The sequence below is a fragment of the Anabrus simplex genome, chromosome 9 (genome assembly GCF_040414725.1).
Source record: "Anabrus simplex isolate iqAnaSimp1 chromosome 9, ASM4041472v1, whole genome shotgun sequence".
Lineage (NCBI taxonomy): Eukaryota > Metazoa > Arthropoda > Insecta > Orthoptera > Tettigoniidae > Anabrus > Anabrus simplex.
In genome coordinates this window covers 170,882,655-170,903,911 of record NC_090273.1, presented here as the reverse complement: position 1 = coordinate 170,903,911, position 21,257 = coordinate 170,882,655, and the positions used below count along the sequence as shown (strand labels likewise).

The window sequence follows — 21,257 nt, the reverse complement described above, 5'->3', positions numbered from 1 at the left end:
TTAAAATTTTGCAGGCATGAGATACTAAACTAATGGTGCGATAGTTTTCACACCTGTCAGCACCCGGCTTTCTTGGGAATAGGTATAACAACATTCTGCCGAAAATCGGATGGGACTGTCTCATACATCTTACACTAAATGGAATAACCTTGCCATGCTGGTTTCTCCTAAGGCAGTCAGTAATTCAGAGGGAATGTCATCAATTCCATGTGCCTTGTTCCTATTTAGGTCGCTCACAGCTCTGACAAACCCTGACCTCAAAATTGGGTCTCCCATTTCATCAGCATCAACAGCCGCTTCATGTTCCAGAACCAAATTATCTACATCTTCACCTTGATATAACTGTTGGATATGCTTCTGCCATCTTTCTGCTTTGTCTTCTTTCCCTAGAAGTGGCTTTCCATCTGAGCTCTTAATATTCATGCACCTAAATTTCCTTTCTCCAAAGATTTCCTTGATTTTCCTGTATGCAGCATCTACTTTTCCTAGGACCAACAACCTTCGACATCCTGGCACTTCTCCTTCAGCCATTCTTCCTTAGCTACCTTGCACTTTCTATCCACTTGGTTCTGTAATCGCCTGTATTCTTTTCTGCCCTCTTCATTTCTAGCATTCTTGTATTTTCGTCGTTCATCAATCAGGTCTAGTATCTCCTGAGTTATCCACTGATCCCTAGTTGATCTTTTCTTCCTTCCTAACATTTCTTCAGCAGCCCTGCTGACTTCATTTTTCATGAGTATCCACTCTTTCTCTACTGTGTTCCCTTCAGCCTTTTCATTTAGTCCTTTTACAATATGTTCCTTGGAACAATCCCTCACGCCCTTTGCTTTCAACTTGTCTAGATCCCATCTTTTTGCATTCTTTCCTTTCTTCAATTTCTTCAGTTTCAGATGGCATTTCATGACCAACAAGTTGTGGTCAGAGTCCACGTCTGCTCCTGGGAAAGTTTTGCAATCCAACACCTGATTTCTAAATCTCTGCCTAATCATAATGAAGTCTATTGGATACCTCCCGGGGTCTACAGGTCTCATCCACGTATAAAGCCGTCGTTTGTGGTGTTTGAACCAAGTAATGGCAAGGACTAAATTCGATCAGTGCAGAATTCAACCAGCCGACTTCCTCTTTCGTTCCTTTGTCTCAATCCGAATTCTCCTATTGTATTACCTTCTCTTCCTTGGCCTACCACTGCATTTCAGTCTCCCATCACAATTAGATTCTCGTCACCTTTTCCATATTGTATTAAGTCTTCTATCTCTTCATATGTTCTTTCGATTTCCTCATCATCCGCTGAGCTAGTAGGCATATAGGCCTGCACTCTCGCGGTGGGCATTGGTTTGGTGTCTATCTTAACGATAATAATTCTTTCACTATGCTGGTCGTAGTAGCTTACCCGCTGCCTTATTTTCTTATTCATTATTAAAACAACTCCTGCATTTCCTCTGTTTGATTTTTTGTTGATAATTCGGTAGTTGCCTGACCAAAAATCCTGTTCTTCCTGCCAACGTACTTCACTTATACTAACTACATCTAACTTTAGTCTATCTATCTCCCTTTTCAGATTTTCTAACCTACCACAACGATTCAAACTTCTAACATTCCACGCTCAGACTCGCAGAATGTCAGTATCCATCTTCCTGATGATCGCCCCCTCTCGTGTAGTCGCCACCCGGAGATCCGAATGGGGGACTAGTTTACCTCCGGAATATTTTACCCGGGAGGAAGCCATCATCAGTACATCATTCATACAGAGAGAGCTGCATGTTCTCGGGATAGTTACGGCTGTAGTTTCCCGTTGCTTTCAGCCGTGTAACCGTATCAACACAGCTAAGCTATGTTGAGTATTATTACAAGGCTAAATCAGTCAATCATCTAGACTATCGCCCTTGCAGCTTCCGAAAGGCTGCTACCCTCCTTTCGATGAACCATTCCTTAGTCTGGTCTCTCAACAGTTACCCATCCGATATGGTTGCAGCTGCGGCTCGGCTATCTGCTTCATTGGGACACGCAAGCCTCCCCACCGCGGCAAGGTCACATGGTTAGCAGAGAAGGACGTTGACCATACTACATTTTAAACTTACTCTTGGAATCGTGATCCTAACATTCTTACCTCCCTTGTGCAAACTCCTTGGATGATACCCCAAAAAGGTATTTCAGCACCGAAGAAAGTCGAAATTTATGTTAAATCCATTTCAAATTTAACAAAAACGTATTTCATGGAAGGATGAATACTTCAAGGAGGTTTGATGACCATCTAAAAAAGGTACCACAGATCTAAGAATGCAATTTAGAATTGTAGGAATTCCCTATTTTTTTTTACGGTCGGCCGTAGGTTATTTCTTATTAATTGGGCACTAAGTTTTTCATTTTCTGTTCAGTCATTTCCAACAAGGGTGCTCCTTTCATTAAATTGTAATTAACTTAATTTACTTAATTCAAAGTCTCTTTGATTCCAAATGAAAAGGTGGTGTTTTTGAATGTGGGTAAACAATTCGTACAATGACCAGAATTTTGTTTTATTCTCCCCTCTGGTGTCACCGAGTTCATTTATGGCGAGTACTTGTTTATTCTCCTTATTCGTTGTTATTGTGGGCCTCAGCTGTTTCCATCTGTACTACTCATTTTCTGTATGGTCAGAGCAACTTTACTGACAATTGACGCGATAGTTGGTTTTATTGCGTAGGGTGTGACAGTAAGTGTTAGCAGAGATCTGGTTTACCTTTTGTTTTTCCAGTGCTCGTAGCTAACTGTGTGCTATATTGAAACGGGAATGCCCTGCGAGCATTCGCGTTCATGTATTTCTTGAGAGGAACTCGCTAACACCCGGCTGTATGCATTCAAAACGAGCGCCGAGCGCGCAAGCATTGTGGGAGACAGCATGCAAGCAAGCGCTGCTCCCGAGTGCCAGCCAAGGCCAAGTGACGTCACACCGAAAGTTCTCTTCTTTTCTACGGCATTTCATCGCGAACGGAAGGTTAAATCTTAATTTCGAGAATGTCACCTTGTAGGCCTGGACAATAAATACTATTAACCAAAACTTCATTAAAATCGGCGGAAGGATGGCCGAGATATGAATTTTTAAAATGCACATATTTACAGTCACGCCGTCCGATCTTCGGCAATAAAAGGAGGTCGCCAGCCTTGAGTGAGTGTGGCACTGGATGTGTGTGTGTGTGTGTGTGTGTGTGTGTGTGTGTGTGTGTGTGGGCGCGCGAGCGAGCACATCGTCGTGGACCAATCGCCTCGCTATGTGATACGGTTCGTTACTCTGTCCGGCTGAGGACCGGGGTTCGAAAGTACGTAATGCTAGTGTTGAAAGCCTTCTCTGTGAACTCTAACTTCGCGTGTATGCGAAAGCTTATTCTCAGTCTGTCGAGCCGTCTAACTTCACTTCGGTTTGTGAATTGTGTATTTGAAGAGACTGCACATTTGAAACTGTGCTTGAAGGACTTAAAGACTGTGCTTTAGTTGTTCCCTCTACAAGAGACTGTGTTAGGCTATTTCGTAAAATTGTGCCATAGTGACAAGATAATTCTTTTATGGGCAGTGTCACTTTATTTTGTAAAGACAGTGCCTACTTTTTTTTCAAATACTGTGTCAATCACTCCGTGAGAAAAACAGTGTCAAAATTTTCTTTGCATAAAACTGTGCCAATTTTCATTTCTAAAAGACTATGTCAATCCATTTCACAGAACTCTGCTAATATTTACTTTCATAAACTGTGCCGGTATTTCCTTTCAAGGACAGTGCTGATTCGTGGAATTCGGTAGATTTATTCCTTTTCGAGGGACTATGTCAATTCCCCTCATAAAGACTGTCTAAATTTACGTATAATATATAATATGTAATTTTACCTCTGAGAAGTTACGAGGTTTTTTTAAAGATTGAGTCGTAACAGAAGTTGGTTCCCTTTCACAAGACTGTCATAAACTGTTTCTTTCTGTCTGCGCAGAAGCTTTACTTTATTTCTACGAGTGTGTGTGTGTGCTAGGACATTGCATGTACTCGTTGCAAACAGTGCAGAGACTGTGTCCAAAGAACTTAATTTATTTTCTTTTGAGATTGAGTGAAGTGCTAACTTATCGCATCTCAGAAAGTTCCAGATTATTTTCATTGCTTATTATTTCAAGTTCGATACTGCCTATTGCATTATTCTCACAGAACTGTGACTTTGAATTCATCCTTTTTCAAAAGTGCGTCCAACACCATTTACAGTGGAACCTATTCGACCAGTTAACAGTGTCTCGCCTTAATTGGCAGTGCAGTGCGGTAGAGATGTGTCGTATCAGATTCCATTGACATTCTGTGCGAAAGTTCTACATTTCTCTGCTCCTATCATAGGACTTTGTGGAATACAAAACTTAACAACTATTCCACGCTGCACTGTCATCAAACGACCGCCCCAAGTTCGAATCTCCGTCAACATCAAAGGCTGACAACAGCCGTGGGTCAACTCCGACAGCGTGGGACGACTTCGACGACGCCGGCGCCGACGACGAGAGGCGACGCCGACGCCGCAGAACGACGCCTCCTCCACATCTTCAATGGCATTCTAACTATTCGTCTGTAAAAGGTGATAAAATTTCTATGCATTTATTTTGAATAAACTGCAAGTTCCACTTTAAATATGAACTTATTTCACTACCCTTCTCTCATACTCTCTAAAGAATGAACCGTACAATATGTTTTAGTACCCCTTTCCTAAACTTGTTCTCTGTTCTGTTAGTGCTAACTACCCGTAAGGTGACTGCATTGTCCCTTTAAAAACCTGGTCGTTGTGAGATTTTGAATTGTTTAGCGATTCAAAGAGAGTAAAATTGGAATCAATTGTAAAATATATTCCTTGAAAGAAGCTCTTTTATTTGGGTTAACGTGCTAGTTTATTGTTTCATGTACCACACTGATATTGAAGGCAGTATTGTTTCCGTATCAACTCAGGAAAGCAGAGTTAGTTTACGAACTAACTATCCGGGGCATCAAACCTGCTTGCACAGCCGCGGAGTGTGCTGCTTTGCTGGCTTCCCACGTCCAGGTTCCTAAAAATCTTGATTTGGTCAAAGCTAACAACTTTGGTGAGTCATTAAATTTAATTACTGACGCCTTAACTGGCATAGAAATAACCAGGGAAGAGTTCATTGAAGTACCCCTCACAAAAGAGCAAATTAACAGGCTTAAGTCTAGGGTTTGGCATTATCTAGATCGCATCCAGGATCTAATTACTATGAGTCTTGAACCTAGTTTTATTTCGGAATGTACCAAACTGTTAACCATTGCTCCTAGTATTTCTGCGGAACTAGATATAATGTTGGCAAACAAGGATACGGAGAAATTATCGAATGTTGAAAGAGGAAGCTGCTATTTTCCTACCTCTAGTAATGCTACTAATCATGTTGATGCCGCCCACAATTATCAGGGCTCACATTGTGCACCTTCTAAAGTTTTAAAGAATCTATTATCCCGTCTGAATTCTCTACTATTTCTCATAGCTCATTAAAAGACCTGTTCAATGGAGTTAAAAGCTTCTCAGTAAACTCGATTGAAGAGAGTACGCGGTTTCTGAGGTTCCTGGTAGAAATGACATAGTCGGGCAATGTATACTCCATCGATGACATGGCTATCTTCCGTGTTCTCTTCTCCCTTTGAGAGGAATCTTAAAACGGGAAATGTCAGTAGCTATTTGGAAGAATTTAAAGATTTGGGAATTTCACGAGAATATATTGTCGAAATTTATCCCTTCATTGGCACTCAAAAGTTTAATTTATCAATATTGCTTTAGGACTCACCTTCTCAATGAAAATCTCTTAAACTATATCTTAGACCTAAGATTTTATTGCAGGGTATTTCGAATTTCCGTGCCAGAAGAAGAAATGGTAGCGCTTATCATGAAAGGTACATCTCCCTCCTACCGATCTTACCTCTCCCTCACGAAGAGCCCAACTAATTTTGCGGAATTGGAGGCTGCTTGTACCTTTGCTGAGGATGTGAAGCACGGGGACGCGTCCAGACCAATTTGCTAGCCTCCTCCTATTAACCCTGTCTCGTTTCTATCCAGGGATAGTGTAAATATTAAAAATGTTACAGTTGTGGGTCACGTGACCAACATACAAATGCTCGTCCATCAGTAAAGCGTACTACTGGTCCTTGCTGATCAGAACATTGATTGATGTGTTCAGAACACAAAATAAGTGATCAACACTAGAATCGAACACTGTACTCGATACAACATGTGTTTAGAACATGTTACGGGGTACCTTTGTTCTAAGAAGATCAGACAAACATAACAAGACTAGAATCGAACACTGTAATCGATGTTGTTAACTTCAACATATGATCAGAACACTGTTTGATGTGTTCAGAGCAAAAGTACAATTTTAATGATTTGCTTAGTGTAAAATCAAAAATATGGAAACACACTGTGTACATATCGCGTAGCTGACTCGCTCAGTAAACGACATTGCAAAACTACAACTTCAAATTATTTACCTTCCATCATTCGTCTGGTGCGAGAATCAGTCGAACAAGTTATCGCATAAACATAAAATATCAATCTGTTAGCATGGGTTACAAGCATGTAGCTCATGCGGAAAGTAAAATTAAACAGAACGCTTTGTGCTATAAGAAATACACCGCTTACATTTATGTCCCTAGCAGGTGAACAAGTTATCGCATAAACATGTAACATAAAATATCGGTTCAGAAACATATTATTGTTTCAATCTGTTGGGATGGGTTACAAGCATGTAGCTTGTGTAGGAGAGGACTACTATGCAAAATGCTGAACCGAAAAAAATAATCGTGATAGGGAATGGAACGCTGGGGTTACGTCTTATCATAAGAGCAAAAGGACGCTTCCTCTACCTCCTCCTCCTCCTAGGACTAATGGGCTAAAGGGCTAATGGGCTGAAGGGCTAATGGACTAAAGGGCTAACGGGCTAAAGGGCTAACGGGCTAAAGGGCTCCTCTACTACCTTACCACGCCCTCCTCTTAGAAGAAGCTAGCTGAAGTAGGTACATTTTTAACAGCAGCAACACCCTCATCGATCGCTATCAGCAAGAACGCTTCTACTTTGTTAAGTGTAGCAAATTAATATCTATTGGTAAATGGTTTTATGTTCAGAACAAGGAATGGAACCTAGGGGTGACGTCTTATCAGAATTACCTAATAAAATCCCTGAGGTGCAATGAGTTGCGTTTTTCTAACAGAAATCAGTATCTGCTCGATATTTTTTAGTGTTTGGAATACTGAACTTTTCAAGAAGGCAGCAGTGAGGTTAGCGATGTTCTGTTGTTGGATTTTAAATTCTACGCTACGACATGCATAAGGTGGCAGCCTTGAGTAGGCTATTTGGGGTTTCTCATAGTAGACTCGGCACTGGCAAACACAAGACACTACTACCAACAAATCCAGGTCATAAGATCGCAAGAAAGGAGTTCAATCCGAGTCTACTAGCATAGCAAACAGAAAGTGATATAAGAAAACTACATTTATTTTAAAATACGTAAGGAAGGAAGCAGACCAATACCTGGCTGTGAGGCCCACAGTTTTATATCCTGGTCCCTCGTGTACGTGGCATCCCCCGCCTCGCCACACAAGGACGCTATATGTCGTGAGATGACGCCAGAGCGAGGCACATCCACCAGGAACTCCATCGTGTGGTTCTCCCGACCTCTGTCTTCCTCGGGCGTGCGAATCGTACCCGGATTTTTCTGTTGGACAAGAACACAAACAATACTCACTTGTTCTCAGTCAACTTTTAGAGTTAGTTATGTGGCATAAAGTTACAAACACAGAACTGCAATCTGCGTACAGCGTCAACTTACCAGCAGTTCTCAGGGAAAGGGTTAGAGACGAGTTACATATTAACACTAATGAGAAGGGAAAAAAGAAGAGGTTAGACAGTTAAAGGAAGGGCGTGAAAAATGAAGGACTGCCTAGTCTCGCAAACCTACCGCCGTCGCGGTCGTAAAGACTGACACAAGGAATTGGAAGTAATGCCAGGCTCAGCTACGACAGTCGAGTGCAGTACGTGGTAACAATCTCGTTTTAAACTTCCTTGATGAAATGTCATGGACTATGTTGATAGAAAACAAATCGCAAGTTCATGGCGGAACACGAGATGAGGAGCTCCTAGCAGCCACTTCCTTTATTCCCGTCAGAAGAACCATTTTGTACAGATATATACGATGGAGAAATTATCCGCAAAAATTACTTAACTACAGGATAACAACTTGGGTCATGTTCTATGTTCTTTACTGAGTAGTAAGTGACGGCTGAGATGAGAGCGAAACTCTCTGTTGATTCTCACAATCCCAGACCAACGTATCATTTCTGTACATTTTTCTTAGTTCTGCCAACAAGCACGCTTAGAGGAAGGCGCTCCAACAGCCGTCTTCAAACCGCGGTATCTTGTACTCAATTCTCAACATGCCTTCGGGCGATGATGTGGCGATACTGTTCCTTTGATCGATGTTCTGACCAGCAGAAGAGGAAGATGAACAAAGATCCACGCAACTTTCAAAGTTGTTGAGACGCGCGACAAAGCCCTGACCTAACTATCCTTCAAGTTGTAATTTGCTGATGTAGTACTCATGTAAAATCCTCATTCTGTTTCTCCGCGGGGTCGGATATGGAGTGAGACGAGCCTTCGTAACGAGTTTTTACGACCGGATGCCCTTCCTGACGTTAACCTCATCAGTGGAGTTTATGAGACGAAATGAATGACATGATATATGTTAGTAAGAAGGTAGAGGCTGAAACCCGGCTCCGGCAAAAGGCACCAAGAGGCCTCTTCAACGCTTAACGTTCCCATTCGATGGCTTCACATGCCCTCACTCCATATGAGTACTGCACGCCATCTAGTGATCAGAAATTGTATACCAGCTCTCTTACTCTCGCGGCCAATATTCGGATGGTAATTGTTTTTCGATCCATGGACTCGAACCGGGCAACCACGATATCAGACCATGTACACTTGACATGTATAAGAATCAATAACTATATCAGTATGGTTGAAACATGCAGGAGCCAAGTAACAAATTGTATTCTAATAAATAGCGGCCCGGTATCCCAGAGTAATACGGCTATTTTCAGTAGGGATGTGCCAGCGACAAAACGCATACTCCCGGCTCTATGATCGCACGTGTGTACGCAGGTGGCCGCACCACATTTCTAGAATCTCAGAGAAATGGCGAGCGTCACCTCTGGTGGGATCGAAAATGTCCCGCATGATAGATACAATGATCAACGTATTGTGTTAGTTTGTTCTTTCTTTATTGTCTGAAGTTCGAATTGGTTCCTTTCGTGAAAAAAAATACGCAAAGCTATTGCCTCCTTGCTTCATTTAAAGCTGGCATTGTTTACCCAGTAAGAATTTACATGATTACTCCAGTTTCCACTTTCTCAGCAGTAAGATCATTTCTCTCCAGTGGATCAATAAAGAACTTGAGAAATCGACTCTCATTCTTCGCGACTGTCACCATGGTAGAGCGAAGAAGCAGCAGCTCGCCGAATTGGTTTCGATGTCATTGGCATATGAATAAGATGCTATGAGAGAAAAATATGGGAAAGAATACTTCGTTGTGACGCAGGATGTTTGTGGAAAGATCATACAGGGCACCGGAACTTTCCATTCGATAGAGAGAGAAACTTGAAAAACGAGATGAAACACAGCTAAGGACATCTACCGGCGGAAATTTTGAACCGAGGAATCAGAAGTCAGCGCGCAAATGAGCAATGGGAATGATAGGAGTAGTAACAATATATTAATATTCCGAAGGAATGTTTATGAAATGTGAACACTCACGTTTAAATTAAATTAAAATATCCTGGCAGCTTGTGAATTTAAATATGTGATAACCAGAGACAGGAAGTACGATGTGTATACCAGGAGTGTGCAAGCCACATGACGCTACGCGCTAATGCGATCATCCTGAAGCCCGCGTTTCTACAATCGTCGCTTGGGAAACGTGCAGTCAACACAATGAGCATTTCTGTAGGCAGAGGTAATAACTGTAATATTGGACAAACGAACTTAATTCGCAGGGATTTTTCCCAAATAATTTTTTCAAGCCTATAATATGGAAATCTTATCTTTCTCTCTGACTCACCATACATCTCATTCGCACACACTATTAGATCTTATAGTTACCAGCAACTCAGACAGAGTTCTCAATGTTGGTCAAACCTCCGTACCTGGTATATCTGCACATGACGCAATATACATCTCGTATAACCTCCGGCCACCGAAACACTCCCAGAAATTTATCACCTATCGACCATTGAAAAATATAAATAAAGATAGACTCTTAGATGACGCAGGCAAAATACCCAGGCATGAGATAACGAACTATAACAATCTAGATTACAAAGTTGACTTCTTTAATAGCAAAGTAACGGAACTATTTGGCAAGCATGCCCCAAAGCGGCGAGCGAGAATATCGAAAGGACCCTCCCAGTGGTTAAATGGCGAAATTAGACAACTTGTGAAACAAAGAGACTGCGCTCACAGACAGTACAAAAATGACCCTACCGTACAAAACTTTGACGAATATAGGAAGTTACGAAATAAGACAACACAACAAATACGAAATGCTAAACTGCGGCACGCTTACAGTTTAATTACGCCTAACGGTAGAACAGCGACGACATTTTGGAAATCTATTAATAAGCTTGGACTTACGAAGAACAAGACCTCTCGAGACTCCTAACGAGTACTTTACTGTTAACTGCTCCGCAGTACGACATGACGACAAACAGAGACTTATGAATTATTATGGTACACACCCTTCTCCTGACAGAGAAAAATTCTATTTCAGTCACGTGACGCCCCTCCAAGTCAGAAAAGCAGTCCTCAGAATAAGCACGAAAGCAAAAGGAATTGATGACATTGGGACTGACATGGTCAAACTAATTCTTGATTGTATATTAACAACCTTAACTCATATAATCAATTTCTCTCTTCTATACTCCACATATCCAACTCTCTGGAAGAAGGCTATTGTGCTACCTCTTCCGAAAAGTCAAACGCCTTCGAACGAGGGAGACTATCGTCCAATCTAAAATCTTAGAATATGTAGTCCATACCCAAATGTCTGAGTACACTCGAACGCACAATCTCCTTAATCCTCTCCAGTCCGGTTTCCGACAAGGACATAATACAACTACAGCCTTACTTAAAGTGACTAAGGATGTTAGACAAGCAATAGACAGAGGACGATTCACAGTTCTGGTACTACTAGATTACAGTAAAGCTTTCGACAGCGTAGACATTGACATTTTACTTGTAAAGCTGAGGGCTCTACATTTTTCTCAGAGTACGTTTGCTTGGATGCATTCTTATCTTCACGGACGTCAACAATTTGTGAAAGGTAATAACGGAATGGTTTCCTCGTGGCGCCACGTGAAGAGAGGAGTCCCTCAAGGCTCTGTACTTGGTCCCCTTCCTTCTTTTCGCACTCTTTGTGAATGACATATCATCCAATTTAAGACACTGCAAATACCATATGTACGCTTCAACTCTACACCAACTCTGCAGCACGAGACCTCCAGGAATATGTCGACTTACTAAATATTGACTTACAGTCTGTTAGTGATTGGTCTGCTGCGCACGGCCTGAAATTGAATCCTACAAATTCGCAAGTAATCCTTCTTGGCCATCAAAGTCAAATAACAGGTATAACTAAACGTCCGTTGCCAAGAGTAATCCTGCAGGATGTTCCAATTCCTTTTGTATCACAAGTGAAAAATCTCGGTGTTATCATGGACGAACGCATGACTTGGTCTGCACATGTCTTACATATCTGACAAAAGTTTACTCAGCTTTACATTCTTTATATAAACATATATTTCCAATAAAGCTTAAAAAGAAATTAATTGAAGCTCTTGTAATGCCACATTTTGACTATTGTGATGCTGTTTTCAATGACGTCAGGCCGCAATTTTCCCTAAGGCTACAGCGCGCTCAAAATGCATGTGTGAGATATATATGCAATTTAAGAAAATATGACCAGGTGTCACCATCTTTCCTAAAATTAGAGTGGTCGCGACTCCATGTTCGTCGTAACCATCATACTTTGTCTCTCCTCCATCGAGTTCTTATTACATCTTCCCCACCTTACCTTTCTTCGAGTTTCCATTACTTCTCCAATGTTCATGACAGACATACAAGGGCTCAAACATCCAACCTCCAACATCCCTCACCATCGAACTGCCGCATATTACAGCTCATTCTCGGTGTCTGCCGCACGAGAATGGAATCGTTTACCGGACGACGTCAGAGGAATACCAACTACATTGTCATTTAAAAGAGCGTTAAGAGGTTGTGATAGTACATATATCACACCCCAGAATTATATGTAGAAGTTAGAGATATTATTGTCAGTATTCGATTATTATTATTATTATTATTATTATTATTATTATTGTTACGGAGATATCCGTGGTAGGTAGAGGTGAAAGAAGGTGCGGGTGTGAATGGGTTTCAAGCTACGAAATTAACGTGCAATGTAAAATTAATTTAAAATTTAACTAGGTTATATTTTCTTTTCAAAAACAAGAGATAACAATCATAACAGGTACAGAGTAGCAAAAATGTAGGTACAATATTACTGGATTCGGGCTCAGTGCCCTTACTTCATAACTCTCGGGCAATCAGCCCCGCCTTACTCCAAAAAAAATTTTAGCCAAGGGGCAGAAAACCCCATTCATGCCCAGGAGCACTGGCTCCAAACATTACACATAAAGCCTGCACGAGGCATACAGAAACAAATTTCAAAGAGCGATCCGCTCTCAAAATTGTAAGCCTATCACAAGGCCACACCAAACTCTACCTTCAAGCTGTCCTCTAAGGACGTATTCACAGGGGTAAAATACCCAACCTACTGAGGTCTATTACATGAAAAGAAGGTTGATTACATGACCTCTAAAATAACAATTTGAGAGGAGGCGATCTTGCACTCCTAATACACTTTGTTTTTAAAACCTAATCTGGCTCTGGGCCGCTAACGCAAGGGCTAATCCCATACTACAGAGGTGACTTAGAGAAGAACACTTTACATTACATAAACGAAGAATAGTTTGAGAAAATACGTTCACCTCAAAACAAATGTGAGTGGGAGCTCGAGAGGGTTAGCACTCTCTATCCCAATATGTAGCTTTACAAGAAAAAGATGAAAAGAGTAATTACATTTTAGGAAAAGGTTACATGATGGAAATGCTTCGAACCCGCCGCGAGTGTTAAACTGCCGACCTAGCAAGAAAAGAAGTTATTAATAGGCCATTACCTGGTGTTGAACGGCTGAAGAAGAAAGAGGCGCTTCCCGCCTCCTGCTATGTACTTAATACACTGAAAGATGGAACAGAAGTGGCCTGGAGACCCTAAAATCAGCAGTTTATATCCTCTCGCGGAAGATTCTAGGCGTTAGGGGAAATAAAACACCCTCCCTCAAAGTTTTTATTGGCTAGGGAAAAGAAACCCCTACATAGAGGAAGAAGAAACACATTATTGGTGGAAAATTAATTAAAGAAATTCGGGATTGGCTAGATCCAAAATAAGGGGAAAAAGAGGGGTATACAGCCAACTTAAACCATGACAGAAAGAAATTTAACAAAGAACAAACTCTTGAAATAAAAATTTCTCCAACAAAATAGTTCTTTGATTTCGCACTAGGTTGCACTATCGTAATTCTTCAGTAGTGTCCTCTAGAAGAGAAAGTTCACACTTCTTACTTCAAGCGAAACAAAGACACATCAAAAATGACACAGTTCACAAACTCAAAAATTTCCAAGTGGTGACATCTTCTGAGAAACGAGAAAATCAATAGAGTAGATAAAGTTCAGATTTTCACCAGAAGAGGAATTTCAACTGGCGCAACTTTTAAATGACCGGAGTAGAGGTGTACCGCCCGGTACAATTATTATTTCATTTGTATATTTTGCCATTTATATTGGTAAGCTGGAAGATATCCACATATGTAGGTATGAGTAATTTGTTTTGCACGAGTGGGAAAACATTGCCTTAATAACTCTGGTAATTTGAATGAGTAATATGGCTACCCAAGTGTTTGTTGTGATGTACTTGTGTCGGGAAATGCATGAGTCATGTATATATCCCAGCCTGATGAGATGAGCTTGTTGTTGTATTAGGAAAATTTGGTGACTCATGGAATATACCCCAGAGTTTGTTATTGTCTTGGGAGGAAGAAGTAGTTCAGGGCTTGGTCTTGACTTGAGATCACTCATGATTGGCTGGCAAGCACCAATCCAGACGTATCATCTGAGAGGAGGGGGATGTTGATGTCTACAAAGGTTGATCATACGGCGGCAACCTTGAACATTGTAAGGGAGATTGTAAGAGGTGATTGTAAAGGAACGAGAAGGAAGATAACTACAACCAGTGACACTGTATAAGAGAACTACAACTGACGCACTGTACGGGAGGAAAGTAGTGCTGATACACGGTACTGGAGTGACACGGCAGCAATGGACTGGACTTCAAACGTTCGTGGAGCGTAGTCTTGTTATGTTCGTGGAAAGTGGCTGATTGTGGAGAGTGCTTGCGCATTAAGTATGGTAGCACTCGTGGCGGCCTAGCATTATATGTTGGTGAAAGCTATCTCAGACTTTCCATAAATTTATGTTGAGGATTGACGGACGTGTGTATATATCTTTACAACAAGTGTTAAAATATGTGAACACAGTAGTACAAGGTACAGTATCTGTGTGATGTGATAACTGCCGATTATGAGAATCGGTAAGTCGAATTGATATAGAGACAGTGAAGGGTATTTATCTTCATACATGTACATTGTTCATCGTACTATCTACAAATGGTAGCTTAGTTCTCGCTTTCGTTTTCCCACTGTTTTCATTATTATTATTGTTGTTGTAAATATGGAGTCTTCCAGCAATATTTTATGTGTGTATTATATGTATAATTTTGTATGTTGATGAGGTGCTCAAGCACGGAATTTGTTAAGAATATAGGTAGCTATTTTAGAATCAGTGTTATTGATGAACCTAGGTGCAGTTCCTACCTAATTAGTCGTTTTCAGGAGGTTAGGTAAGGCCTGCAGCAGGTGTACCAGTACGCAGCATTATGTACACGCCCTGGGATATACAGTTTATCATGCTCTTATCTAAATTCGAGGGATCCATTCTGGTGAACTCTGGCGCCCATACTACGGACATTTCGGTTAATTATGCTTATTAATTTTATTAAGTTTTTGAGTGATTTTATTTATATATTTTTATTCATGATTTTATTTGTTATTATCATCAAAAAAGTTACAATTGGCTTCCCAACGTGTGGCTGAATGATTGGTACATCTGTTAGGCTTATAAGCGTAGGTGCACTTGTCAGGTGTGGATGGAATTCTACAAACTATGTCAGTGAAGTGTTTTATATGTTTCATGTGTATTTTGGAGTATGAAGAAATGTTGTAGCGAGTCCAGTATTATAAAATTGAGAAGTAGAGAGGTTTTCAAAATTGCTGGTACTAAGAATCAGGAGAAGAGAAGGCAAAAGAATTCCACCACATTGAGTTTATCTAATTTAAGTGAGAAAAGCGAAATGGCTGATAGTAGGAAAGATCAATCGGTAACGATAGGTGAGGAACCGAGTAACCCGTCTCAAACTCAGAATGTAGGGGATCAAGGCGAGGCTTCAATGTTTAATATCCTTAAATCGCTACTTAATAATGAGTTGAAGGGTGAATTAAATGCTGTTAACAGTAAAATCGATAATAATAATGTTGAACTGTCCAGTAAAATCGATAATCAGAGTGTTGTTTCTAATAGTAAGAGTGATGAATTGTCCAGTAAAATCGATAATAATAAGGTTGAATTTTCTAGCAAGATTGATAGTCAGATTAAAGAGTTGAAGAGTGAATTGATTTTTTTAAGCAATGAAATATACAGTATTAATAGTGAATTAAATTCAGTTAGTACGGAATTGTCCAGTAAGATTGAGAATCAAAGTAAGGAGTTAAATTTAGTGAGTGTTGAATTGTCTAGTAAAATTGATAGTTTAAGTAGTGCTGTGAATGGTAGAATAGATGAATTGAACCAGAAATTTGACCATCAAAGCAGGGAAATTCAGGAAGTCAATAATAAGGTAGAAGCTCAATGCTTGGAATTGACTGAGAAAATTGAATGCCGATTTAATGTAGTTAGGAAAGAATTTGTTGAAAACAGCAAGGAATGTGATAAGAGAATAAAAATAGTGGAAGATAAAGTCAAAGACATAGATAGAATTAAAACCAGCCAGAATGTTTTAGCAAAGCGAATAGATGAAAAGACTGAGAAATTGGAGAAAGACCTCAAGTCAGTAGAAGGAAATGCCAGAATGGTAGTGGAAGAAGGAATTAAATCATGTCGTGTGAAATTAAGACAGGAGATCAGTCAAATCCAAGTAGGTAGCAGTATATGTAACAGGTACGTATCTTGTACGAAGGACTCTGAATTACCCAAATTTAATGGTCGGCAGTTTAATCCGATGGAATTCTTGAAAACGGTGGAGAAACGGTTTTCCAAGAATCTTGACGATGGTTTGATTGATTGGAGTATGGTTGATGAGATGTTGGATACTGCATTTGTTGGAGAAGCGAGATCCTGGTTTCAAGTTTATAGACAGGGTATTTCGAGTTTGGAGGAATTTAGGGAGAAATTTAGTTCTAAATTTTGGAGTGATGCTATTCAGGGAAGGGAAAGAGATCGCGTGCTATTTGGTAAATATAGGCCTCAGGAAGGTGTATCTATGACGGAGTATTTCTTGGCGCATGTTCTGATCAGCCAGAATATTGAAGGTCTAGCATCGGAGAGAGATACAGTCCGCCAGATGTTGAGGCATTTTCCTGAGAAGGTCGGATTAGCTGCATGTATGCAGAATATTGTTACGATTAAGGAATTAGAGCAGCTGTTAGAGAGGTTTGATGCTTTGGAAGGGCAGGGGAGGACTAGGCAAAGTGAAGGTAGAAATTACGGGGATAATGGGAGACAAGGTAATCAGGTAGCGGGAGATAGGAATAATCAGAATTTCAGTCATTCTAGGCAAGGGAATCAGGGTGGTAATTCCGGAAGGGGAAACAGACACTCTAACCAAGGAAGTAATCACCAGGAATATTTTGGCAGAAGACCTAATCAAGGGGAATCAGAAAGTAGGGGGCGTACGGATCAAAGACCTCCAGATCAAGTGCCGAGACATGATAATGGTGAACAGTCAAGTACACGTCAAGTAATTTAAACCGGAATCGGACTTCCTAGTTGAGTCAGATAGGCAGTCCGGTACCGAAATTCCTATTCACGTGATGAAACAGGTAAGTTATGATTTAGACGTGAAAGAGGAATTATTGTATGACCCTGTGTTTTGTGTTCAGGGAGATTTTAAGAATAGGGGGCGTGATGAAAGTAAGAAAGATTTGTCGGATGTCTTACTGTGTGCTAGTGGTGATGGTAATAGCGGTGTTGCGATCGATTATCTTGTGGAAGTTTCTGAAATTGAAAGTGAAGTTTTTTGTGAAGTTGATGAAGGTTGTTTTGTGAGTGAAGAGTGTTCACGGAGTATACATCATGAGGATGTTTTTGTTAATTTAAGTGTACGTGAGGAGAGTAAAGTGAGGTCCATTATGTGTGAAAATGGTGACTTTGAAATTAATGAAACTTCTGATAAGAGAGTCGAAAGTAGCAGTGTTGTTGGCATGAAAGTGGTGCATGTAGGAGCTGATATGGAAGGTGGTGAAGATGGATTAATTGTTGGGTCATTAAGTGGTTATGACAGCAATTTCGAAGTGAATTATGGTAAGAATTCCAGTAATAGAGTGAGCGTGTGTGAGAATGGAAGTGTGCGTGAGATGAAAGAAAGTCTATCCAAGCGGGTGTGTAATGTTTTATTTAATACTGAGAGATGTGTGAATGATTTGAATGTGTGAAAAAGTATGTGATCTGTTTGCTTGCATTAATTATGGTTTTGTGGAAGAGTAAACATTGTGAGATTCCCGCTCATTTCAGAAAGAGGGATTTCCTTTTTATGAATGTTCCGAATGAAAGTTTGTATGATTCTTGTGTGACTGGATGGTATGAATGTTTGTGTGTGATATAGAGTGGATTCTAGACGTAGTTAGATTTTATTGCGGTACGCATTCCTCGCTTATCGATGCTGATGTTAAGTTTATGTATAGTTTTTTCATTTATATTAGGGTCCGTATACTGTGGACAGTAGAATAGGCAAGTGTGCTTATAGCCTCCTAACCACTGAAAATAAGGTCCTTGGGACATTTAATATCTATAGCCTTCGCAGATATAAGAGATAGGATCTGCACCTTGGATGTATATATTATCAATTATATGTATGTGTACAGTAGCAAGAAGGGATTGTGTTCAATGCTATATGAAACAATCAGAGTTGTGTGTATATAGCCAGATTATTATTATTATTATTATTATTATTGTTGTTTGGACAAATTGCATTTCGCGTGTGCGAATACAATGCAGTAGACGGAATGTATATATCATTATTACAGTAAATTATGTGTTCAATTATGTCATTATAAGGTTATGTAAGAAGTTCTGTTTTATGGTGAATCATAATATGTGATATCATCGATTCACCAAGGGGGCGTTATGTGATAGTACATATATCACACCCCAGAATTATATGTAGAAGTTAGAGATATTATTGTCAGTATTCGATTTTTATTATTATTATTATTATTATTATTATTATTATTATTATTATTATTATTATTATTATTATTTCATTTGTATATTTTGCCATTTATATTGGTAAGCTGGAAGATATCCACATATGTAGGTATGAGTAATTTGTTTTGCACGAGTGGGAAAACATTGCCTTAATAACTCTGGTAATTTGAATGAGTCATATGGCTACCCAAGTGTTTGTTGTGATGTACTTGTGTCGGGAAATGCATGAGTCATGTATATATCCCAGCCTGATGAGATGAGCTTGTTGTTGTATTAGGAAAATTTGGTGACTCATGGAATATACCCCAGAGTTTGTTATTGTCTTGGGAGGAAGAAGTAGTTCAGGGCTTGGTCTTGACTTGAGATCACTCATGATTGGCTGGCAAGCACCAATCCAGACGTATCATCTGAGAGGAGGGGGATGTTGATGTCTATAAAGGTTGATCATACGGCGGCAACCTTGAACATTGTAAGGGAGATTGTAAGAGGTGATTGTAAAGGAACGAGAAGGAAGATAACTACAACCAGTGACACTGTATAAGAGAACTACAACTGACGCACTGTACGGGAGGAAAGTAGTGCTGATACACGGTACTGGAGTGACACGGCAGCAATGGACTGGACTTCAAACGTTCGTGGAGCGTAGTCTTGTTATGTTCGTGGAAAGTGGCTGATTGTGGAGAGTGCTTGCGCATTAAGTATGGTAGCACTTGTGGCGGCCTAGCATTATATGTTGGTGAAAGCTATCTCAGACTTTCCATAAATTTATGTTGAGGATTGACAGACGTGTGTATATATCTTTACAACAAGTGTTAAAATATGTGAACACAGTAGTACAAGGTACAGTATCTGTGTGATGTGATAACTGCCGATTATGAGAATCGGTAAGTCGAATTGATATAGAGACAGTGAAGGGTATTTATCTTCATACATGTACATTGTTCATCGTACTATCTACAAATGGTAGCTTAGTTCTCGCTTTCGTTTTCCCACTGTTTTCATTATTATTATTGTTGTTGTTGTAAATATGGAGTCTTCCAGCAATATTTTATGTGTGTATTATATGTATAATGTTGTATGTTGATGAGGTGCTCAAGCACGGAATTTGTTAAGAATATAGGTAGCTATTTTAGAATCAGTGTTATTGATGAACCTAGGTGCAGTTCCTACCTAATTAGTCGTTTTCAGGAGGTTAGGTAAGGCCTGCAGCAGATGTACCAGTACGCAGCATTATGTACACGCCCTGGGATATACAGTTTATCATGCTCTTATCTAAATTCGAGGGATCCATTCTGGTGAACTCTGGCGCCCATACTACGGACATTTCGGTTAATTATGCTTATTAATTTTATTAAGTTTTTGAGTGATTTTATTTATATATTTTTATTCATGATTTTATTTATTATTATCATCAAAAAAGTTACAAGGTTCAGTAGGATGCGAGTGACCTGTGAATTTCTGGCCTTTCAGTGATCGTGCTACTACAATACTATTATTATTATTATTATTATTATTATTATTATTATTATTATTATTATTATTATTATTATTATTATTATTATTATTATTATTGTTGTTGTTGTTGTTGTTGTTGTATGTATGTCTCACTGTGCTGGAATTTTATTTCAGTTGTATTTTGATTGTGTTTTAATTGTGTCTTCTAGTATTAATTACGGTAGTATTACTTATGACTTTAATGTATACTAATTGGTTTAGTGTAAGAGAAGGCCCAGGCCTTAACTACGCCAATAAAGACATTGATTTTTACAAATTGATACGTATAGCTGTGTGAAGTAGCGAGCCAGCTGTTGTGTAAGCAGATTGAAATTTCAGAAGTAAAGGAGTCGCGTGTCAAATGAGAACTAGTAACTAACATTAACTACTAGATTCCGGTGGAGAATAGGCTACAAGACTGGACTGTTACGTAGACAGAATTGTGCAAGGGATTATTTCATTGTGGTGTGTTTAAACTGTGTGATAACTAATACTGTACGTTTTCTATGCTCAATGCACTTCGTTTTGTGCGGGACGCCATCTACAAACTGTTCCGTGGATCGGATTGTTTCGGGACAGTACACATCACAATAATCATGGAGGAGAGCTGTAAGGACCGTCGTATTTCCAGTGTCATTATGGTGTAAGCGCAGCATCGTTGGGCTGACCTGATGGCCTAAATTGGTGCAATGCTGAATCATGGAACGACGCAAACAAGGATGAGTACACCTGATATTATTTAATTTATAAATAACCACTACTAGCTGCCAATGTGAATTGAATCGCACTACTGTATAAATGTCTAGAGTTATGTCCCAGTATGGGCCAGAGTAATAAGAATTTCAGAATCTACGCTCACAAAACCAACGATAAATCCTACAAAGCAATGCACTGAACATTTTAACAACAAAGTAAAACAATAAAACAATGTTATTGGCTTTACGTCCCACTAACTATTTTTACGGTTTTCGGAGACGCCGAGGTGCTGAAATTTAGTCGCGCATGAGTTCTTTTACGTGCCAGTAAATCTACCGACACGAGACTGTCGTATTTGAGCACCTTCAAATAT

At 39.8% G+C, this 21,257-nt stretch overlaps 1 protein-coding gene across 1 annotated transcript in view; it reads right to left on the bottom strand.

Moving 5' to 3' along the window:
• Window positions 1-21,257, bottom strand: part of oaf (out at first) — a 473,547-nt gene that overhangs the window by 28,231 nt on the left and 424,059 nt on the right. The window contains exon 4 of the mRNA XM_068229233.1: window positions 7,521-7,704. Coding sequence (XP_068085334.1) covers window positions 7,521-7,704 — 184 coding nt within the window. The remainder of the gene's footprint in view (window positions 1-7,520; window positions 7,705-21,257) is intronic.